This window comes from Hyla sarda, chromosome 5 (assembly GCF_029499605.1).
Source record: "Hyla sarda isolate aHylSar1 chromosome 5, aHylSar1.hap1, whole genome shotgun sequence".
NCBI classification, from domain to species: Eukaryota; Metazoa; Chordata; class Amphibia; order Anura; family Hylidae; genus Hyla; species Hyla sarda.
In genome coordinates this window covers 135,827,671-135,847,123 of record NC_079193.1, presented here as the reverse complement: position 1 = coordinate 135,847,123, position 19,453 = coordinate 135,827,671, and the positions used below count along the sequence as shown (strand labels likewise).

General features: G+C 45.0%; 2 protein-coding genes across 7 annotated transcripts in view; one reads left to right on the top strand and one right to left on the bottom strand.

Annotated features, from left to right (window-relative positions):
- The window catches only part of COBL (cordon-bleu WH2 repeat protein), a 612,569-nt gene extending 593,353 nt beyond the window's left edge, over window positions 1-19,216 (top strand). For all 6 annotated transcript variants that reach the window (XM_056520341.1, XM_056520342.1, XM_056520339.1 and 3 more), the window contains one exon: window positions 18,360-19,216. The gene's annotated coding sequence lies outside the window, so the exon portion shown is untranslated. The remainder of the gene's footprint in view (window positions 1-18,359) is intronic.
- Window positions 330-1,562, bottom strand: LOC130274536 (piggyBac transposable element-derived protein 4-like). The gene has a single exon (XM_056522976.1). The coding sequence runs from the start codon at window positions 1,560-1,562 to the stop codon at window positions 330-332; it is 1,233 nt and encodes a 410-aa protein (XP_056378951.1).
- Window positions 19,217-19,453: the final 237 nt, after the last annotated feature.

Sequence of the window (19,453 nt, the reverse complement as noted above, 5' to 3'; positions counted from 1 at the left end):
ACTACGCACATCCTTGTAGGTGCTGCCTTTTTTGCGGTTGGCGGGATGTAATCCATAAAGTGACGACCAGTCAGGCGTTCTGGGTTGACAACGTCAACAGCACGACGTCCAGATCTGTTCACGGCCACTGATGGCGTTTGGTAGTTCACAAAAATCCGCTCCGCCACCTTCCAGATAAAGTCAGAATGAACAAGAGGCTTGTCACTCTTTCCTCTGTGCAGTATATAGGCATTCCAGAGGCATTGTTCCAGGAGATGCCTGAAGATTTTTTTGTAATATTTTTTTTGTTGTTTCCGCATAGCCGGATAAAATGTCATCGCCTGATCGGCTCAATCGACTCCTTCCATGGTGTTGTTGTAGTCAATCACAATTTGTGGCTTCATGACATCTTTCCCACCTCTTGTGTGGACCATGGCAGTGGAGGTGTTATGCACTGTACTCATTAGGCACACATCTTTTTTGTCACGCCAACGCATTGCCATCATCTTTCCTTTCTGCCAGGCAACTATTTCTCCTGTTTTCAGTTTTTTCTTGGCAAACATAGATGGCAGGTCACGTCGGTTGGCCCTAACGGTTCCATATCCATCAGTCTTGTGTTTTAGCAGAAACTCGTACAGCTCAGGCGATGTGTAAAAGTTGTCCGTTGTCACACAATACCCCTGATTCAGCAATGGCTCAAGCAGTGTAAGGACTAATGACGTTGCCATCCCATAGCCGCTGTACCTGGGGTTGAATTGTGTTCCTTTACCGGTGTATATGACGGAATTCCATATATAGCCAGTGGCAGACTCGCAGAGCATATAGGATTTTATTCCAAACCGTGCTCTCTTGGATGCGATGTATTGAATCCAGCTGAGGTGTCCCTTGTAAGCCATCAGACTTTCATCAATGCTGATGTCTCTATCTGGCACATAGGCCTGCTGGAAATTTTTTAGGATCATTTGGTATACTTCCCAGATCTTCTTGAGTTTTGGCACTGGATGTGTGGCTTCATCAAATTCCTCATTGTTGGTGAAGTGCAAATTCTTCATTATGAGGGAAAATCGGTACTCGGACATGATGGTGCCAAAAAATGGGGTTGCCAGCAATTTATTGGTAGTCCAGTACCATTTCTGCAGGGGTTTCCCCACCACCCCCTGAAGAAGTATTAGCCCCAGAAACTTCCAGATGTCCTCTTTAGTCACCGGTTCCCATTTTCTATTCCTGGAAAACTTGCTATGCAGAGTAGCGGATTGCTGCTCGTTGTAGCGATTTGTCTCCGTGACAATCTTTTCAATGACGTCATCTGTGAGAAATAATTTTAGGTATGCCAAAGGATCATTGTGCTCAACGTCTACCTTCATCCCAGGTGATCCAGTAAACGGAAATCTTGGCGGCGGTACCTCATCCATACCGCAATCAATAGGGCACCAAGTGCACACATCACTGAGCTCGGGTGCAGAATCGTCGCTGTCGCCACTTCTCTGGTCGGTGTCAGAGTCGGATGTCGAATCTTGCCACGAATCGCTATCGCTGGCGCTCAATTCTGCGAGGGGCTCTGTGTCGCTACCGCTGTCACTCATCTGATCCAAACCCGCTTTGGAGATGCTAAAGTGACGCTTTGATGCGATGGTAAAAAAAAAAATTTTATTGGCAGAAATTACAGCAAAAAGGGCAGGCAGGGCAGTGTAGGATGATCTGAGGTGATACTGTTTCAAATCTGAGGTGATACAATGTAATCTGACAGGATTTCACTGTATCACCTAACTTTATGTGTGTGTGTGTCACTTTTATGCTTGAAACATTTGAATTACCCGCCCAGAGACGGAACCAGGAAGTCAGACGGAGGCATCCGCCGGGGCTCTCACCGGCAATCACAGCGGGGACATCGCTGGATCGCAAGGAGAAGGTAAGGAGACTCCGCTGCCAGCTCCGATATCTACCCCGAGCGTGACTCGGGGTTACCGCTTCTGGTAGCGAAAATTAACCCCGAGTCACGCTCGGGAATACCGCTAGCCTGGTTAAGATGCTGTTCCCCAATTACAGACATTCCTCAGCATCAGACCACAAGTAAGTGTTGAGGATATGCATTAGCTAAAACTTAACTTTTCTTAGGATAAAATATATGTACTGTGAGAACGTGAAAGGTATGGTGGTTGATGGGCGATATGTGTCACCAAGGTTCCTGGCCTTGGTGAGGTAAGAGCCGGTAATTTTCCAGTGTCAGTGCGGCGGTGCAGACTGTTACTGTGGCCGTAGTATGGCTGGAAGGCCAATCTGGGACGGCTCTTACTGGGAATGTGTAGGGTGGGGGTCATTCCCCACAATCCATGCCGGCTTTTGTTGGCCTTAAAGCTAGGCTGCCTCACCAGCTGAGGGGGATTTTGCTAGTTGCAGCACACAGTGCCAGAGAAAGCTGTGTGTGGAGTTCTTCCCTGTGGTTGCTCCAAGAGTGGAAGCTGCTGGACAGCCTAGCTGGAGACCTGGAAAAGACTTGTTTGATGCCTCATGGCGTGAACTCAGGTATGAACAAACACCTAAGGATTACAGGTGGACATTTGTTACGTTTTCCTTTGTTCTACGTTTAAAGACTGTTTGCCGTGTATGATTAAAACACTGAACTTTGATTTGGAAAATGCTGTTTCCTTGCCTCTATACTGCCACCGCACCTATTTGCAAGAGCGAGTCATCACAGTACCCAAATTTTTTTTTTAATCAACCAAAAGGAAAGGTGTGCAAAAAACACCATGTGCCACCTACATCACCAAGTATTGATGTGATGCAAAAACCTCTAACAGGTGGAAGGGAACAACATATGGTCCATTGTAACCGGTAGGGGTAAAAACTTCCCCTGTAAGTCCCTACTCTCGCATTATTAATTCCCTTCTTGGCAAGTGTTACTCACCCTAAAAAGGGCAGCCCCACACAGGAACCTCTCCCTATTTCCACTTACAAACACTGCCATTTCACAGGGTTTTTAGGTGGAAATAGAGTTTCCTGTGTGGGGCCACCAAGAAGGGAATTAACCCCTTAAGAACCAAGGGCATACAGGTACGCCTTTGCTCCCTGGTACTTAAGGACCAAGGGCGTACCTGTACGCCCGTGGGAATTTCGGTCCCCGCCGGGCGGGGACCGGACCAGGGTGACTGCTGATATCTATCGGCAGGCACCCCGCGCAAATGCCCAGGGGGGTCATTAGACCCCCCCATGTCGGCGATTGGCGCAAATCGCAAGTGAATTCACACTTGCGATTTGCGCGATTCCGGGTCATTACGGGTCTATAGTGACCTGGTGACCCGGAATATAAGGGGGATCGCAGGTGTCTAAGACACCCACAATCCCCCTGAAGAGATAGGAGGGAGGTGGCAGGGGTGCCTGCCCTCCTATCCCTGCTATTGGTGGTCTAGACGCGACCACTAATAGCAGATCGGGGGCGGGGGGGTTTAACTTTCGTTTTGCCCGTTCTGCCAACCCACAATAGGCGGGGCAGAACGGAAAGGACCGGCGCCGGAGTCCACTTACCGATCTGCGGAGGCTGCGGGCGACGATCGGCGTCGGAGATCGGCGGGCGGCGATGTCGTGCAGCAAGCTCCCTGGATCCGACAGAAGCCAGTAAGTTGCCTAGCAACATCTGGAGGGCTGCAGTCCGAGACCACTATATAGTGGTCTCTATACTGTAGCACTCCAGATGTTGCAAAACTACAACTCCCAGCATGCCCAGACAGCTGTTTGGGCATGCTGGGAGTTGTAGTTTTGCAACAGCTGGAGGGCTACAGTTTGAGACCACTATATGGTAGTCTCTGAACTATAGCCCTCCAGATCTTGCAAAACTACAACTCCTAGCATGACCACACAACTGTTTGCTGTCTGGGCATGCTGAGATTTGTAGTTTTGCAGCATCTGGAGGGCCACAGTTTGCAGTGGTCTCTATATTGTAGCTCTCCAGATGATGCAAAACTGCAAATCCCAGCATGCTGGGAGTTGTAGTTGCGATCCCTCCAGCTGTTGCATAACTACACCTCCCAGCATGCCCTTCGGTGATCAGTACATGCTGGGAGTTGTACTTTTGCAACAGCTGGAGGCACACTGGTTGGAAAATATTGAGTTAGATAACAGAACCTAACTGAAGGTTTTCCAACCAGTGTGCCTCCAGCTGTTGCAAAAGTACAACTCCCAGCATGCACGGTCTGTCAGTACATGCTGGGAGTTGTAGTTTTGAAACAGTTGAAGGTTTGCCCCCCCCCCCCCCCCCCCCCCCCAATGTGAATGTACAGGGTACATTCACACGGGCAGGCTTACAGTAAGTTTTCTGCTTTAAGTATGAGCTGCGGCAAATTTTTCGCCGCAGCGCAAACTCCTAGCAGGGAACTCATTGTAAACCTCCGCCAGTGTGAATGTACCCTAAAAACACTACACTAACACATAATAAAGGGTAAAACACTACATATACACCCCCTTACACTGCCCCCCCCCAAATAAAAATTAGAAACTTATTTTACAGCAGTGTTTCCAAAACAGAGCCTCCAGCTGTTGCAAAACAACAACTCCCAGCATTTCTGGACAGCCACTGACTGTCCAGGCATGCAGGGACTTTAGCAACAGCTGGAGGCACCCTGTTTGGGAATCACTGGCGTAGAATACCCCGATGTCCACCCCTATGCAATCCCTAATTTAGTCCTCAAATGCGCATGGCGCTCTCTCACTTCAGAGCCCGTATTTCAAGGAAACAGTTTAGGGTCACATATGGGGTATCTCCGTACTCAGGAGAAATTACACTACAAATTTTGGGGGGCTTTTTCTCCTTTTACCCCTTATGAAAAGGAAAAGTTGGGGTCTACACCAGCCTGTTAGTGAAAAAAAAAATTTTTTTTTACACTAACATGCTGGTGTTGCCCTTTACTTTTTATTTTCACTAGAGGTAAGAGGAAAAATAGAGCCCCAAAATTTGTAACGCAATTTCTCCTGAGTGCGGATATACCCCATATGTGGGTGTAAAATGCTCTGCGGATGCACAACAAGGCTCAGGAGTGAGAGCGCACTATGTACATTTGAAGCGTAAATTGGTGATTTGCGCAGGGGTGGCTAATTTTACAGCGGTTCTGACATAAACGCAAAAAAATAAATACCAACATGTGACCCCATTTTGGAAACTACACCCCTCACGGAATGTAACAAGGGGTATAGTGAGCCTGAACACCCCACAGGTGTTTGACGAATTTTCGTTAAAGTTGGATGGGAAAATGAAAAAAATAATTTTTTTTCACTAAAATGCATGTTACCCTAAAATTTTCATTTTCACAAGGGGAAATAGGAAAAAAAAAGCCCCCCAAATTTGGAACCCCATTTCTTCTGAGTAAGAAAATACCCCAAATGTGGATGTAAAGTGATCGGGGGGTGAACTACAATGCTTGGAACAGAAGGAGCACCATTGGGATTTTGAAGAGAAAATGTGTCTGGAATTGAAGGCCACGTGTGTTTACAAAGCCCCCATAGTTCCAGAACAATGGACCCCCAACATGTGACCCCATTTTGGAAACTACACCCCTCACGTAATGTAATAAGGGGTGCAGTGAGCATTTACGCCCCACAGGTGTCTGACAGATTTTTGGAACAGTGGTCCGTGAAAATGAAAAATTACATTTTTCATTTGCTCAGCCCACTGTTCCAAAGATCTGTCAAATGCCAGTGGGGTGTAAATACTCACTGCACCCCTTATTAAATTCTGTGAGGGGTGTAGTTTCCAAAATGGGGTCACATGTGGGGGGGTCCACTGTTCTGGCACCACGGGGTGCTTTGTAAATGCACATGGCCCCTGACTACCATTCCAAACAAATTCACTAACTATGTAACTATGTAACTCTTCAAAAGCTCAATGGCGCTCCTCCTCTTCTGAGCATTGTAGTTCGACCGCAAGGCACTTGACGTCCACACATGGGGTATTTCCATATTTCCAAAAATGGGGTTACAAATTTTGGGGGGTATTTTCTGCTATTAACCCTTGCAAAAATGTGAAATTTGGGGGGAAACACACATTTTAGTGAACATTTTTTTTTTACATATGCAAAAGTTGTGAAACCCCTGTGGGGTATTAAGGCTCACTTTATTCCTTGTTACGTTCCTCAAGGGGTCTAGTTTCCAAAATGGTATGCTATGTGTTTTTTTTTTTTTTTTTTTAATTTTTTTTGCTGTTCTGGCACCATAGGGGCTTCCTAAATGCGACATGTCCCCTGACCAAAATGTGCTCTCAAAAAGCCAAATATGACTCCTTCTCTTCTGAGCATTGTAGTTCGCCCGTAGTGCACTTCAGGTCAACTTATGGGGTACCTCCATACTCAGAAGAGATGGGTTACAAAACGTACTCTCCAAAATCCCCTTGTCGCTCCTTCGCTGCTGAGCCCTCTACTGCGCCCACCGAACACTTTACATAGACATATGAGGTATGTGCTTACTCGAGAGAAACTGGGCTACAAATACAAGTATAAATTTTCTCCTTTTACCCCTTGTAAAAATTCTAAAATTGGGTCTACAAGAACATGCAAGTGTAAAAAATGAAGATTGTGAATTTTCTCCTTCACTTTGCTGCTATTCCTGTGAAACACCTAAAGGGTTAAAACGCTGATTGAATGTCACTTTGAATACTTTGGGGGGTGCAGTTTTTATAATGGGGTCTTTTATGGGGTATTTCTAATATGAAAACCCTTCAAATCCACTTCAAACCTGAACTGGTCCCTGAAAAATAGTGAGTTTGAAAATTTTGTGAAAAATTTGAAAATTGCTGCTGAACTTTGAAGCCCTCTGGTATCTTCCAAAAGTAAAAACTTGTCAATTTTATGATGCAAACATAAAGTAGACATATTGTATATGTGAATAAAAAAAAAATTATTTGGAATATCCATTTTTCTTACAAGCAGAGAGCTTCAAAGTTAGAAAAATGCAAAATTTTCAATTTTTTCATCAAATTGTGGGATTTTTTTAACCAAGAAAGGATGCAAGTTGCCACAAAAATTTTCCACCATGTTAAAGTAGAATATGTCACGAAAAAAAAATCTCGAAATCAGAATGATAACTAAAAGCATTCCAGAGTTATTAATGTTTAAAGTGACAGTGGTCAGATGTTCAAAAAACGCTCTGGTCCTAAGGTGTAAAATGGCCTGGTCCTTAAGGGGTTAATAGGGTGAAAGTAGGGCCTTACAGGGGGATTTTTTTACCCCCACCTGCTACAATGGACAATACTTTGTTCCCTTCCAGCCTTTTTGAAGAAAGTGTTACTCGTCTTATTGGGTTAAAAAAAACTAACAAAAACTATTTTTCTTCTTTTCACATATTTTTTGGCCCCTATTATAAGCAATCAGTCCATAGATGTGGAAATGACATGCAGTTCTGGGAGCCTGGCAGGTGATATTTCAGGCCTTTAGCCCTGCTTCGGGCAAACAGAGCCGCACCTGAAAGCCCCTGACAAGTATGGAGCGGGCTCCTGATGCGAGCCCACTCCATACCCGGTGCCCCCAGCTGATATCTATAGCTGAGGGCTGCCGCTAAAAGCTGGCATGTGGCAATCGACACGGCAGGCTCTTGACCCTTTAGATCACCGCTGTCAGCTGCATCTCTAGTGACATGTAAATGCTCCCTGGTGGTCTAAAGGGATGGATCGCATTCCCCCACCCTTCCCCCACAGCGCGATCGAGGGGGAGGCAATCCACTGTAGAGGTAGCAGGAGGGCTACTGGTGTTCGTGGCTCTGTCATTGATAGAGCCTGGCTGGACCAGGCTTTATCAATGGAGCGCAGAGCACACAGATCAATGGAGTTCATTAGAACTCCATCAATCTGTATGAAGAATCTAATGATCCCTCCTTAAAGTCCCCTAAGGGGACTAATAAGGTGTAAAAAATAAAATAATAATAAATGTCATAAAAGTTTAAGACACACTAACCCCTTCCACATTAAAAGTTAAAATCATCCCCTTTTCCTATATATAAAAAACATAAAAACATAATAAAAATCAACATATTTGGCATCCTTGTGTGCGTAATTGTCCAAACTATTAAAATATAACATATATTCTGTAGAGTAAATTACGGTACATAAAAGCAACAATAAAAAAACAGAATTGCATTTTTATAACATTACAATATATCCCAGAAAAAAATTAAGTAAAAAGCTATTAAAAAGTCACATCAATACCAAAATGGTACCGATACAGATTATGGCACAAAAAATTAGCCATCATACAACCTGATATACAAAAAAAATGTAAAAGTTACAAGGGTCAGAAAATGGCAATTAAAAAAAAAATTCTAAAAAGTTTTGAATTTTTTTATTCATTAGTAAAACATGATGGAAACTGAACAAATTAAGTATTGCTGTAATCAGGCCGACCTAATGTTTCAAAATAACATGTTTTCTTGACCACAATGTAAATGGCGTAAAAAAGAAAACCACCAAATTTGCTAAATTATCTTTATATAATTTCACCTCCACCTCCAATATATATATTTTTTGGTTTCCAAACATATGTTATGGAAAAATAAAAAGTGTCATTACAATGACAGTACAAGGTGTCAGTACAATGGTTCCCTCAAAAAAAACAAGCCCTCTTATAGGCCTGTAGATTATATGGCAATTATAAAAAATGAGACTGCAAAAACGAAAATTGGCCCGGACAAGTGAATTGTCATGAAGGACAAGAAGATTGTGCTCATGTTTTAGTCCCTTTGGCAAGTAGGGTTTTTTTTTTCTTTTTAATTTTCACGATTCGTAGCCTACATAGATGTTATCTACACTCCATTGCTAAAGCCTGCCTAAGGTGGGCTTTAACAGTCGCAGATAGAAGGAAGATGCGGAGGCACAGGTAAGGCTACAAGCCCCACTGTTACGCCGAGCGCTCCGGGTCCCTGCTCCTCCCCGGAGCGCTCACATCGTTCTCCTCTTCGCAGCGCCCTGGTTAGACCCGCTGACCGGGTGCGCTGCGATAATGTCCCTAGCCGGGATGCGATTCGCGATGCGGGACGCGCCTGCTAGCGGTGTGCATCCCGACCCGCTTACCAGACTCGCTCCCCGTCTGTGCTGCCCCGGCGTGCGCGGCCCCGCTCCCTAGGGCGCGCGCGCGCCGGGTCTTTGTGATTTAAAGGGCCGGTGCGCCACTGATTGGCGCATGGGTTTTAATTAGTGTCTTCACCTGTGCAGGTAATAGGAATATTACCTCACTTCCCCTGCACTTCCTTGCCGGATCTTGTTGCCATTGTGCCAGTGAAAGCGTTCCTTGTGTGTTCCTAGCCTGTGTTCCAGACCTCTTGCCGTTGCCCCTGACTACGATCCTTGCTGCCTGCCCTGACCTTCTGCTACGTCCGACCCTGCTCTTGTCTAATCCTTTGTACCGCGCCTATCTCAGCAGTCAGAGAGGTTGAGCCGTTGCCGGTGGATACGACCTGGTTGCTACCGCCGCTGCAAGTCCATCCCGCTTTGCGGCGGGCTCTGGTGAAAACCAGTAGCAACTTAGAACCGGTCCACCGACATGGTCCACGCCAATCCCTCTCTGACACAGAGGATCCACCTCCAGCCTGCCGAATCCTGACAGTAGATCCGGCCATGGATCCCGCTGAGGTCCCGCTGCCAGTTGTCGCTGACCTTACCACGGTGGTCGCCCAGCAGTCGCAACAGATAGCGCAACAAGGCCACCAGCTGTCTCAACTGACTGTGATGCTACAGCAGCTTCTACCACAGCTTCAGCAACCATCTCCTCTGCCAGCTCCTGCACCTCCTCCGCAGCGAGTGGCCGCATCCAGCCTCCGTTTATCATTGCCAGACAAGTTTGATGGGGACTCTAAACTTTGCCGTGGTTTTCTCTCGCAATGTTCCCTGCATTTGGAGATGATGTCGGACCAATTTCCAACTGAAAGGTCAAAGGTGGCTTTCGTGGTCAGCCTTCTGTCTGGGAAAGCTCTGTCATGGGCCACACCGCTCTGGGACCGCAATGATTCTGTCACTGCCTCTGTACACTCTTTCTTTGCCTCTTCTGCCGAGACTGCCCTGCTGAACCTGGTCCAGGGTAATTCTTCTGTTGGCGAGTACGCCATCCAATTCCGTACTCTCGCCTCCGAATTGTCCTGGAATAACGAGGCCCTCTGCGCGACCTTCAAAAAAGGCCTATCCAGTAACATCAAAGATGTGCTGGCCGCACGAGAAATCCCTGCTAACCTGCATGAACTTATTCATCTGGCCACCCGCATTGACATGCGTTTTTCCGAAAGGTGTCAGGAGCTCCGCCAGGATATGCACTTTGTTCGCACGAGGCGGTTTCTCTCCCCGACTCCTCTCTTCTCTGGTCCGCTGCAATCTGTTCCTGTGCCTTCCGCCGTGGAGGCTATGCAAGTAGACCGGTCTCGCCTGACACCTCAAGAGAGGACACGCCGCCGCATTGAGAACCTATGCCTGTACTGTGCCAGTACCGAACACTTTTTGAAGGATTGTCCTATCCGACCTCCACATCAGGAAAGACGCACTCAGACTCCGCACAAAGGTGAGACAGCTCTAGGTGTGAACTCTGCTTCTCTACGTCTTACTGTGCCTGTGCGGATTTCTTCTTCTACCTTCTCCTTCTCAGCTGTGGCCTTCTTGGATTCCGGATCTGCAGGAAATTTTATTTTTGCCTCTTTCGTTAATAGGTTCAACATCCCAGTGACCAGTCTTGCCAGACCCCTCTACATCGCCTCTGTTAATGGTGAAAGATTGGAATGTACTGTGCGTTACCGCACGGAACCCCTCTTAATGTGCATTGGACCCCATCAGGAAAAGATTGAATTTCTGGTCCTCTCTAATTGCACTTCTGAAATTCTTCTTGGACTACCTTGGCTTCAACGCCATTCCCCTACCCTTGATTGGACCACCGGGGAAATCAAGAACTGGGGTACTACTTGCCATAAAAAGTGTCTTATGTCTGCTCCCAGTCCTGTCAGTCAAAACCCTATGGCTCCTCCGATACCAGGTCTCCCCAAGGCCTATCTGGACTATGCTGATGTTTTTTGCAAAAAACAAGCAGAGACTTTGCCTCCTCACAGGCCTTATGACTGTCCTATTGATCTCCTCCCTGATACTACTCCACCCCGGGGCAGAATCTATCCTCTGTTGACTCCGGAAACACAAGCCATGACTGAGTACATCCAAGAAAATTTAAAAAGGGGATTTATCCGCAAGTCTTCCTCCCCTGCCGAAGCTGGATTCTTCTTCGTCTCCAAAAAAGACGGCTCCTTACGACCATGCATTGATTACCGCGGTCTTAATAAAATCACTATAAAAAACCGCTATCCCCTACCTCTTATCTCGGAACTCTTTGACCGCCTACGAGGCGCCAACATCTTTGCCAAATTGGATTTAAGAGGTGCATATAATCTCATCCGCATCAGGAAAGGGGACGAGTGGAAGACCGCGTTTAACACCAGAGATGGACACTTTGAATATCTGGTTATGCCTTTTGGGCTTTGCAACGCCCCTGCCGTCTTCCAGGACTTTGTAAATGAAATTTTTCGTGATCTATTATATACCTGTGTCGTGGTCTACCTGGACGATATTTAGATTTTTTTCTTCTAACCTAGAAGAACACCGCCGGCATGTCCGCATGGTTCTTCAGAGACTTCGGGACAATCAGTTATATGCCAAGATGGAAAAATGTCTCTTTGAATGTCAATCTCTTCCCTTCCTAGGATATTTAGTCTCTGGCCAGGGACTCCAAATGGACCCGGACAAACTATCAGCCGTGTTGGATTGGCCACACCCCTCCGGACTCCGAGCTATCCAACGTTTCTTGGGGTTTGCCAATTACTACAGACAATTTATTCCACATTTTTCCACTATTGTGGCCCCAATTGTGGCCCTAACCAAGAAAAACGCTAACCCTAAGTCCTGGCCTCCTCAAGCGGAAGAGGTGTTCAACCGTCTCAAAACTGCCTTTTCTTCTGCTCCCGTACTCTCCAGACCTGATCCATCTAAACCCTTCTCTCTGGAGGTAGACGCCTCCTCGGTGGGAGCTGGAGCTGTACTCCTACAGAAAAATTCTTCCGGACATGCTGTTACTTGTGGTTTCTTTTCTAGGACCTTCTCTCCGGCGGAGAAAAACTACTCCATTGGTGATCGAGAACTACTGGCCATAAAACTTGCCCTCGAGGAATGGAGGCACCTGCTGGAGGGGTCCAAATACCCAGTTATTATATACACCGATCACAAGAATCTCTCTTATCTTCAGTCTGCCCAACGGCTGAACCCTCGCCAGGCCAGGTGGTCGTTGTTCTTTGCCCGTTTTAACTTTGAGATTAATTTTCGCCCCGCTGACAAGAACATTAGGGCTGACGCTCTCTATCGTTCCTCGGATGCCTCTGAAATGGAAGCCTCCCCGCAACACATTATTCCTCCTGACTGTCTGATCTCCACTTCTCCAGCTTCCATCAGACAAACTCCTCCAGGAAAGACCTTCGTCCCTCCACGCCAGCACCTCAGGATTCTCAGGTGGGGACACTCCTCACACCTCGCCGGCCATGCTGGCATCAAAAAATCCGTCCAGCTCATCTCTCGTTTTTATTGGTGGCCTACCCTGGAAGCAGATGTGGCTGATTTTGTTCGGGCTTGTACAGTCTGTGCCCGGGACAAGACTCCTCGCCAGAAGCCTGCCGGTCTCCTCCATCCTCTCCCTGTTCCTGAGCTACCATGGTCTCAGATTGCTATGGACTTTATTACAGACTTACCTTTATCCCATGGCAACACAGTTATTTGGGTGGTCGTTGATCGTTTCTCCAAGATGGCACATTTTATTCCTCTTCCAGGTCTTCCTTCTGCGCCTTAGTTGGCTAAACAATTTTTTGTGCACATTTTTCACCTTCACGTGCTTCCTACGCATATCGTCTCGGATAGAGGCGTTCAATTTGTGTCGAAATTCTGGAGGGCCCTCTGTGATCAGCTTAAAATCAAATTAAACTTCTCGTCTTCTTATCATCCCCAATCCAATGGGCAAGTGGAAAGAGTTAATCAGGTTCTTGGTGACTATTTGCGACATTTTGTTTCCTCCCGCCAGGATGACTGGGCCGATCGTCTACCATGGGCCGAATTCTCGTACAATTTCAAAGTCTCTGAGTCTTCCGCTAAATCCCCATTCTTTGTGGTGTACGGCCGTCACCCTCTTCCCCCCCCCCCTCCCCACTCCCATGCCTTCTGGTTTGCCCGCTGTTGATGAGGTGACTCAGGACTTCTCCACCATCTGGAAAGAGACTCAAAAATCTCTCATACAGGCCTCATCCCGGATGAAGAAACATGCCGACAAAAAAAGAACTCCTCCTGTCTTTTCTCCTGGAGACAAAGTGTGGCTCTCCGCCAAGTATGTCCGCTTTCATGTCCCCAGTTATAAACTGGGACCACGTTATCTTGGTCCTTTTAAAATCAAATGCCAAATCAACCCTGTCTCCTACAAACTCCTTCTTCCTCCTTCTCTCCGTATTCCTAATGCTTTTCATGTCTCTCTCCTTAAACCACTCATTCTTAACCGCTTCTCTCCTAAGGTTGTTGCTCCTACTCCTGTCTCCGGGTCCTCTGACATCTTCTTGGTTAAAGAAATTCTGGCATCCAAGACTGTCAGAGGTAAAAAAAAAATTCTTGTAGATTGGGAGAATTGCGGCCCCGTGGAGAGGTCATGGGAACCCGAGGACAACATCCTCGACAAGGACCTTATCCACAAATTCCCCGGAGCGCTCACAGCGTTCTCCTGTTCGCAGCGCCCCGGTCAGACCCGCTGACCGGGTGCGCTGCGATAATGTCCCTAGCCAGGATGCGATTCGCGATGCGGGACGCGCCCGCTCGCGGTGCGCATCCAGACCCGCTTACCAGACTCGCTCCCCGTATGTGCTGCCCCGACGTGCGCGGCCCCGCTCCCTAGGGTGCACGCGCGCCGGGTCTTTGCAATTTAAAGGGCCGGTGCGCCACTGATTGGCGCATGGGTTTTAATTAGTGTCTTCACCTGTGCACTTCCCTATATTACCTCACTTCCCCTGCACTTCCTTGCCGGATCTTATTGCTATTGTGCCAGTGAAAGCGTTCCTTGTGTGTTCCTAGCCTGTGTTCCAGACCTCTTGCCGTTGCCCCTGACTACGATCCTTGCTGCCTGCCCTGACCTTCTGCTACGTCCGACCCTGCTCTTGTCAAATCCCTTGTACCGCGCCTATCTCAGCAGTCAGAGAGGTTGAGCCGTTGCCGGTGGATACGACATGGTTGCTGCCGCCGCTGCAAGTCCATCCCGCTTTGCGGCGGGCTCTGGTGAAAACCAGTAGCAACTTAGAACCGGTCCACCGACACGGTCCACGCCAATCCCTCTCTGACACAGAGGATCCACCTCCAGCCTGCCGAATCCTGACACCCACATGCGACAATGCCTAATTTTTATATTTTATTTTTTTGGGGAGGGGGGGGAGGGGGGTTGGGTTGTTTTTTACACTTACTTAGAAAATGGGAAGAGGAGGATGTTTCGGATTTTTATCAGGGGAGGAGATTATTTCTATTTTAATAAACTTCTATTATAAATGTATTCTTACTTTTTGAGTCGACAAATGGGACTATTACAATGGATTGTAATGGATGCATTGTTTAGTGTTAGCAAACAAACATTAGCTGTGATCAGTGTTATCAGTGCTCTGCTTTTGCAGGCTGCCTGAAGCAGCCAGTACATAAAAGGGATGGTTGGTGGCACGGAGGTTGTCTCCAAAGGCCCATGTGTTCGGTCGTGCTGCAAGGTGCGATGAGAGCCCTAACTTCCGAGGGAAACTCAAGAGGGAAAGAGAAAGTGTGGGATTTTTAAAAACAAATTTAGCTGGTTTTTGGGGGCCATGTTGCATTTAGGAAGCCCCCATGGTGCCAGAACAGCAAAATAAACCCCACATGGCATACTATTTTGGAAACTAGATTTTTAACACTAAAATGATGGTGTTACCCCAAATTTTTCTTTTTCCCAAGGGATAATAGGAGAAAAAGGAACCCAAAATTTGAAACCCAATTTCTTCCAATTAAGAAAACTCCCAATATGTGGACGCTAAGTGCTCTGCTGGCGCACTACAATGCTCAGAAGAGAAGGAGCAAAATTTGGCTTTTTAAAAGAGAATTTTGCTGAAGTGGTTTTTGGGGGGCATGTTGCATTTAGAAAGTCCCCAGGGTGCCGGAACAGAAAACAAAAACCCACATGGCATACTATTTTGGAAACTACACCCCTCAAGGAACGTAACAAGGGGTATAGTGAGCCTTAACACCTCAGAGGTGTTTGCCGACTTTGCGTTGAATTTGGATGTTAAAATGGAAAATTTTATTTTTCACAAAAATGATGGTGTTACCACAATATTTTCTTTTTTTACAAGGGGTAATTGGAGAAAAATGGACCCCAAAATTTTAAGCCCAATTTCTCCCGATTAAGAACGCCCCCCCCCCCCCCCCATATATGGACGTTAAGTGCTCTGTTGGTGTACTACAGGTCTCAGAACAGAAGGACTGCCATTGGACTTTTGGAGGGAGAATTTTGCTGAAATTGAATTCAGGGGCCATGTGCATTTATAAACCTCTCATGATGTAAGAACAGCAGAAACTCCCCACATGTGACACCATTTTCGAAACTACACCCCTCCAGGAATCTAACAAGGGTTACAGTTAGTACTTACACCTCACAGATTTTTTTGAACTGTGGGCAGAGAAAGTGAAAAATTTTATTTTTAACACTAAAATGATGGTGTTACTTCAAATTTTTAATTTTCATATGGTTTAATAGGAGAAAATGGACCCCAAAATTTGAAGCCCAATTTCTCCCAATTAAGAAAAATGCCCCATATGTGGACATTAAGTGCTCTGCTGGCACTCTGCAGGTCTCAGAACAGAAGGAGCGCCATTGGACTTTTGGAATTTTGCTGAAATTGAAGTTGGGGGCAATGTGCATTTACAAACCTCCCATGGTAAAAGAACTGCAGAAACCCACCACATGTGACACCATTTTGGAAACTACACTCCTCACAGAATTTAATAAGGGGTGCAGTGACCATTTACACGCCACTGTTCAAAAGATCTGTCAGACACCTGTGGGGTGTAAATGCTCACTGCACCCCTTATTACATTCCTTGAGGGGTGAAGTTTCCAAAATGGGTTCACATGTGGGGGGGGGGGGGGCACTGTTCTGGCACCACGGGGGGCTTTGGAAACACACATGGCCTTCAATTCCAGATACATTCCCTCTCCAAAAGCCCAATGGTGCTCCTTCTCTTCTGAGCATTGTAGCTCTCCCTTTACAACCACATATGGGGCATTTCCATACTCAGAAGAAATGGGGTTACAAACAACATTTTTGTGAAAAAATTAAACATTTTCATTTTCACGTCCAACTTTATTGAAAATTATCCAAACACCTGTTAAGGCTCAGTATACCCCTTGTTATGTTCCGTGAGTTGGGTAGTTTCCAAAATAGTATGCCGTGTGGGGGTTATTTTGCTGTTCTGGCACCATGGGGGCTTCCTAAATGCAACATGGCCCCCAAAAACCATAACAGCAAAACACTTCACCCACACTAACAATAATACATTTCTCCCTCAAAGCAGATTCCCCCCTCAAAGCAGAAATTCCTTTATTCAGGAAGCAAGGCAGTGCTCCAAGGTAGTTTTTTTTTGTGTAAGAAATACTCAGAGGCTGGCATTTATCATTGTAGGTGTATTTTTCTAAACTTTTTTTTTTTTGTGTGTGCTGGTAATGTGTAGGAGCACCAAATTTATTAAATGGTTGCAGAGCATGTGATATATTTTGTGCAGGTAAACATTTTCTGAAATTTCTCACTTCATACACCAAAAAGCTAAGTATCGGCTGGTGTAGTTTTGGAGACTTTTCAGTGGCTTTGCACCTTTTTTGTGCCTTTTCACAAAAAGGTGCAGTTCATAAATCCCTTCTATATCGTGTATTACCAAAATCAATGGATTGCAACTCAAAATCACCAGAAATGTGTGATTGAGCGCAAATAAACACGGCTTGCACCTTTTTTGCGCCTTTTCTAGACACAAAAACAGTCTAAAGACAATGATAAATGTCGGCCAGAGTTCTTTCAAAAGTATACTCTAATAGTGCCTAAATTTGTAAGAAATACTATTTATTGCTCCAAAAATCAAACATTTTCAAAACAATATCTTTAAATTATTTAAAAAGTTTGATCATCAAAGTGGAATGCTATAAAAAAAAATGACAATTTACATTAAAGGAGTTACTGAAAAGAAGTCTACTGTTATCATCTTTTTAAAATATTTTAACTAAATAACGTAGGACTTGATAAATGCCAAAAAATGAATGTACAAAATAACTCCACAAATCTACTAATAGACACTGCAAAACTACTTTTTCCATTTTAAAATGCCAGAAAATAATAGTGTAAAGGAGCCTTTACAATTATCTTATATCAATATGTTTTTTTCAGCAGGACCATAATGTTGCATTCTTGTTATCAAGAGCTGAGGCCGAGCATATGGGTGAAAAGATTATGAGAGAGAGGCTGTAAAGTATCAAGACAGACAGTAATGGATGTAGTTAGGTAATTGAAGGTTTGGAGCTTAATAGGCATGGATTAAGGTATCCATTATGTAGGGACTGTTATCTCTCATTGTTAGTGTGCTGACAAGGCAGTGCTCTAAATAGATAAGACTGTCCTGTGCTTGGTGAATAGGCAGATCAGAGTCCTGGACCATAGAAAGCTAATCTGTGCCAGAAGAGTACAAATATATTTAACTTTTGTTCAAACATTACAATAACTCATACCCAGAGATTCCTCAGACAGATGACTTGACAGTTCATCTCAGCCCCCTCAATCCATACCTGTCATTGTCAAATCAACAATGATCACATATTGACCTATTCACTTGAAAAGGTGCCTTACTAGTAATGAAGCATGAAGCTTTCCTAGTTGATTGCTTAGGCAGGGTTCTGAGATTCCGGGAGTGGTATCATAAATGGCAATGCATTCAGCTTGGATTCCGCCAAAAGAATGAGCAGGATCATTCTTTTGGTGGCGTAATTTCAGTGGAGGACTGTCCGGCATTGAAATTCTGTAGCTTGCACTGTGCAGCTGAATCTGGTTGACAGCAATGAGATTCTGCTGCAGAATTTCTAAATGTCATTTCTAGCTAATTGTGAACGTAGCCTAGGGGTTAGAGAGCGCAAACTAGTAGTTTGAACTTCCAGTATGGGAAATCTGTAATATTCTTTGAGTGACTCTTAGGAAGGTTTTATTATAAGAGCTAATTATTATTTATGATCTACTTTGAGAATGTACCAGATACATATCCTGGTTTTTACCTTTAATACAACATGTTTTCTTACTTGTGCATTTCCTTTGTTCCAGGTCTCTGCTTCAGTGCGTACATTGTAGGACATAATAATCGTAGAAAGCAGCTGTACCCATCTGCGATGCCCAGACAACGACACACTTGAGAAGTCCAGAACAGCAAGTCTGTCTTGATTATTTTGTCAACCGGCCAAATTTTTTACTCAGTTTGCTGTTTCAAAATAATAGTTCAAAAAGGAAAATAATGTATTGCTATGCTGCACAATATAGGTGCCAAGGAAATGTGTTTTGCTTTGAAATGCATTGAGAGATTGCCAATAAAATATTCATGTTGGCAAGATAAACCCCAGCAATTAAACAATACACCTTTTGCCGAAAGCAACGTTGTTAGAACTATCTTCATGTTTTCAGCAAGCTCTTGAAATGAATAAGAAGATTATAACTACATAATTCCTGAATATTTAAAGTTAAGATTTAAATGTGTATTTAATCATTAAATAACATGTCTAATTAAAATGAAAATGTTCAAGTGTGCAGTACCTAAAGTGTTCAACTGCCAACCTTAGTTAACAGCACAATTGTATACCAAACTTACTTTTATGTAACTGAACAGATCTCAAAATTCTGAACTGTAAAGAAGAAAATTCAAATATCTGTTTGGATTTATAAATGTCGTATGAAGAAGGCATTCCCTTTGGACTTCAGTCTTAGTGATATTGTTGGTGTATCACAAGACGCTCAAAAATGTTTTATAAACCATCACTGTATGTGACAATTAGCTTTTGTTGAAATGCTTTATAATGAATATTGTCCGGAAGTACATACATCTGCAGCCTTGCTTTTATCCCTCTTATTGCGGCTTTTATTAGCTGAAAATACACTTTTATATGCAGCCGCTGACAGTTAGATAGGCGTGGCGGCTGCGGGACATATCGAACCCCTGGCCACGCCTATCTGACTGTCAGTGGCTGCATATAAAAGTGCTTTTTGAGCTAATAAAAGCCATAATAAGAGGGATAAAAGCAAGGCTGCAGACATATTTTACACACCATACACACACTGTGGTTAGGTTATATGCTCCAAACCTCATGACTAGAGATGAGAAAACTTACAGTAAATTCGATTCGTCACTAACTTTACGGCTCGGCTGT

What these genes read in the sequence shown, in the direction of transcription:
- LOC130274536 (XM_056522976.1), bottom strand. Translation starts at nt 1,562, where the DNA reads ATGAGTGACAGCGGTAGCGACACAGAGCCCCTCGCAGAATTGAGCGCC.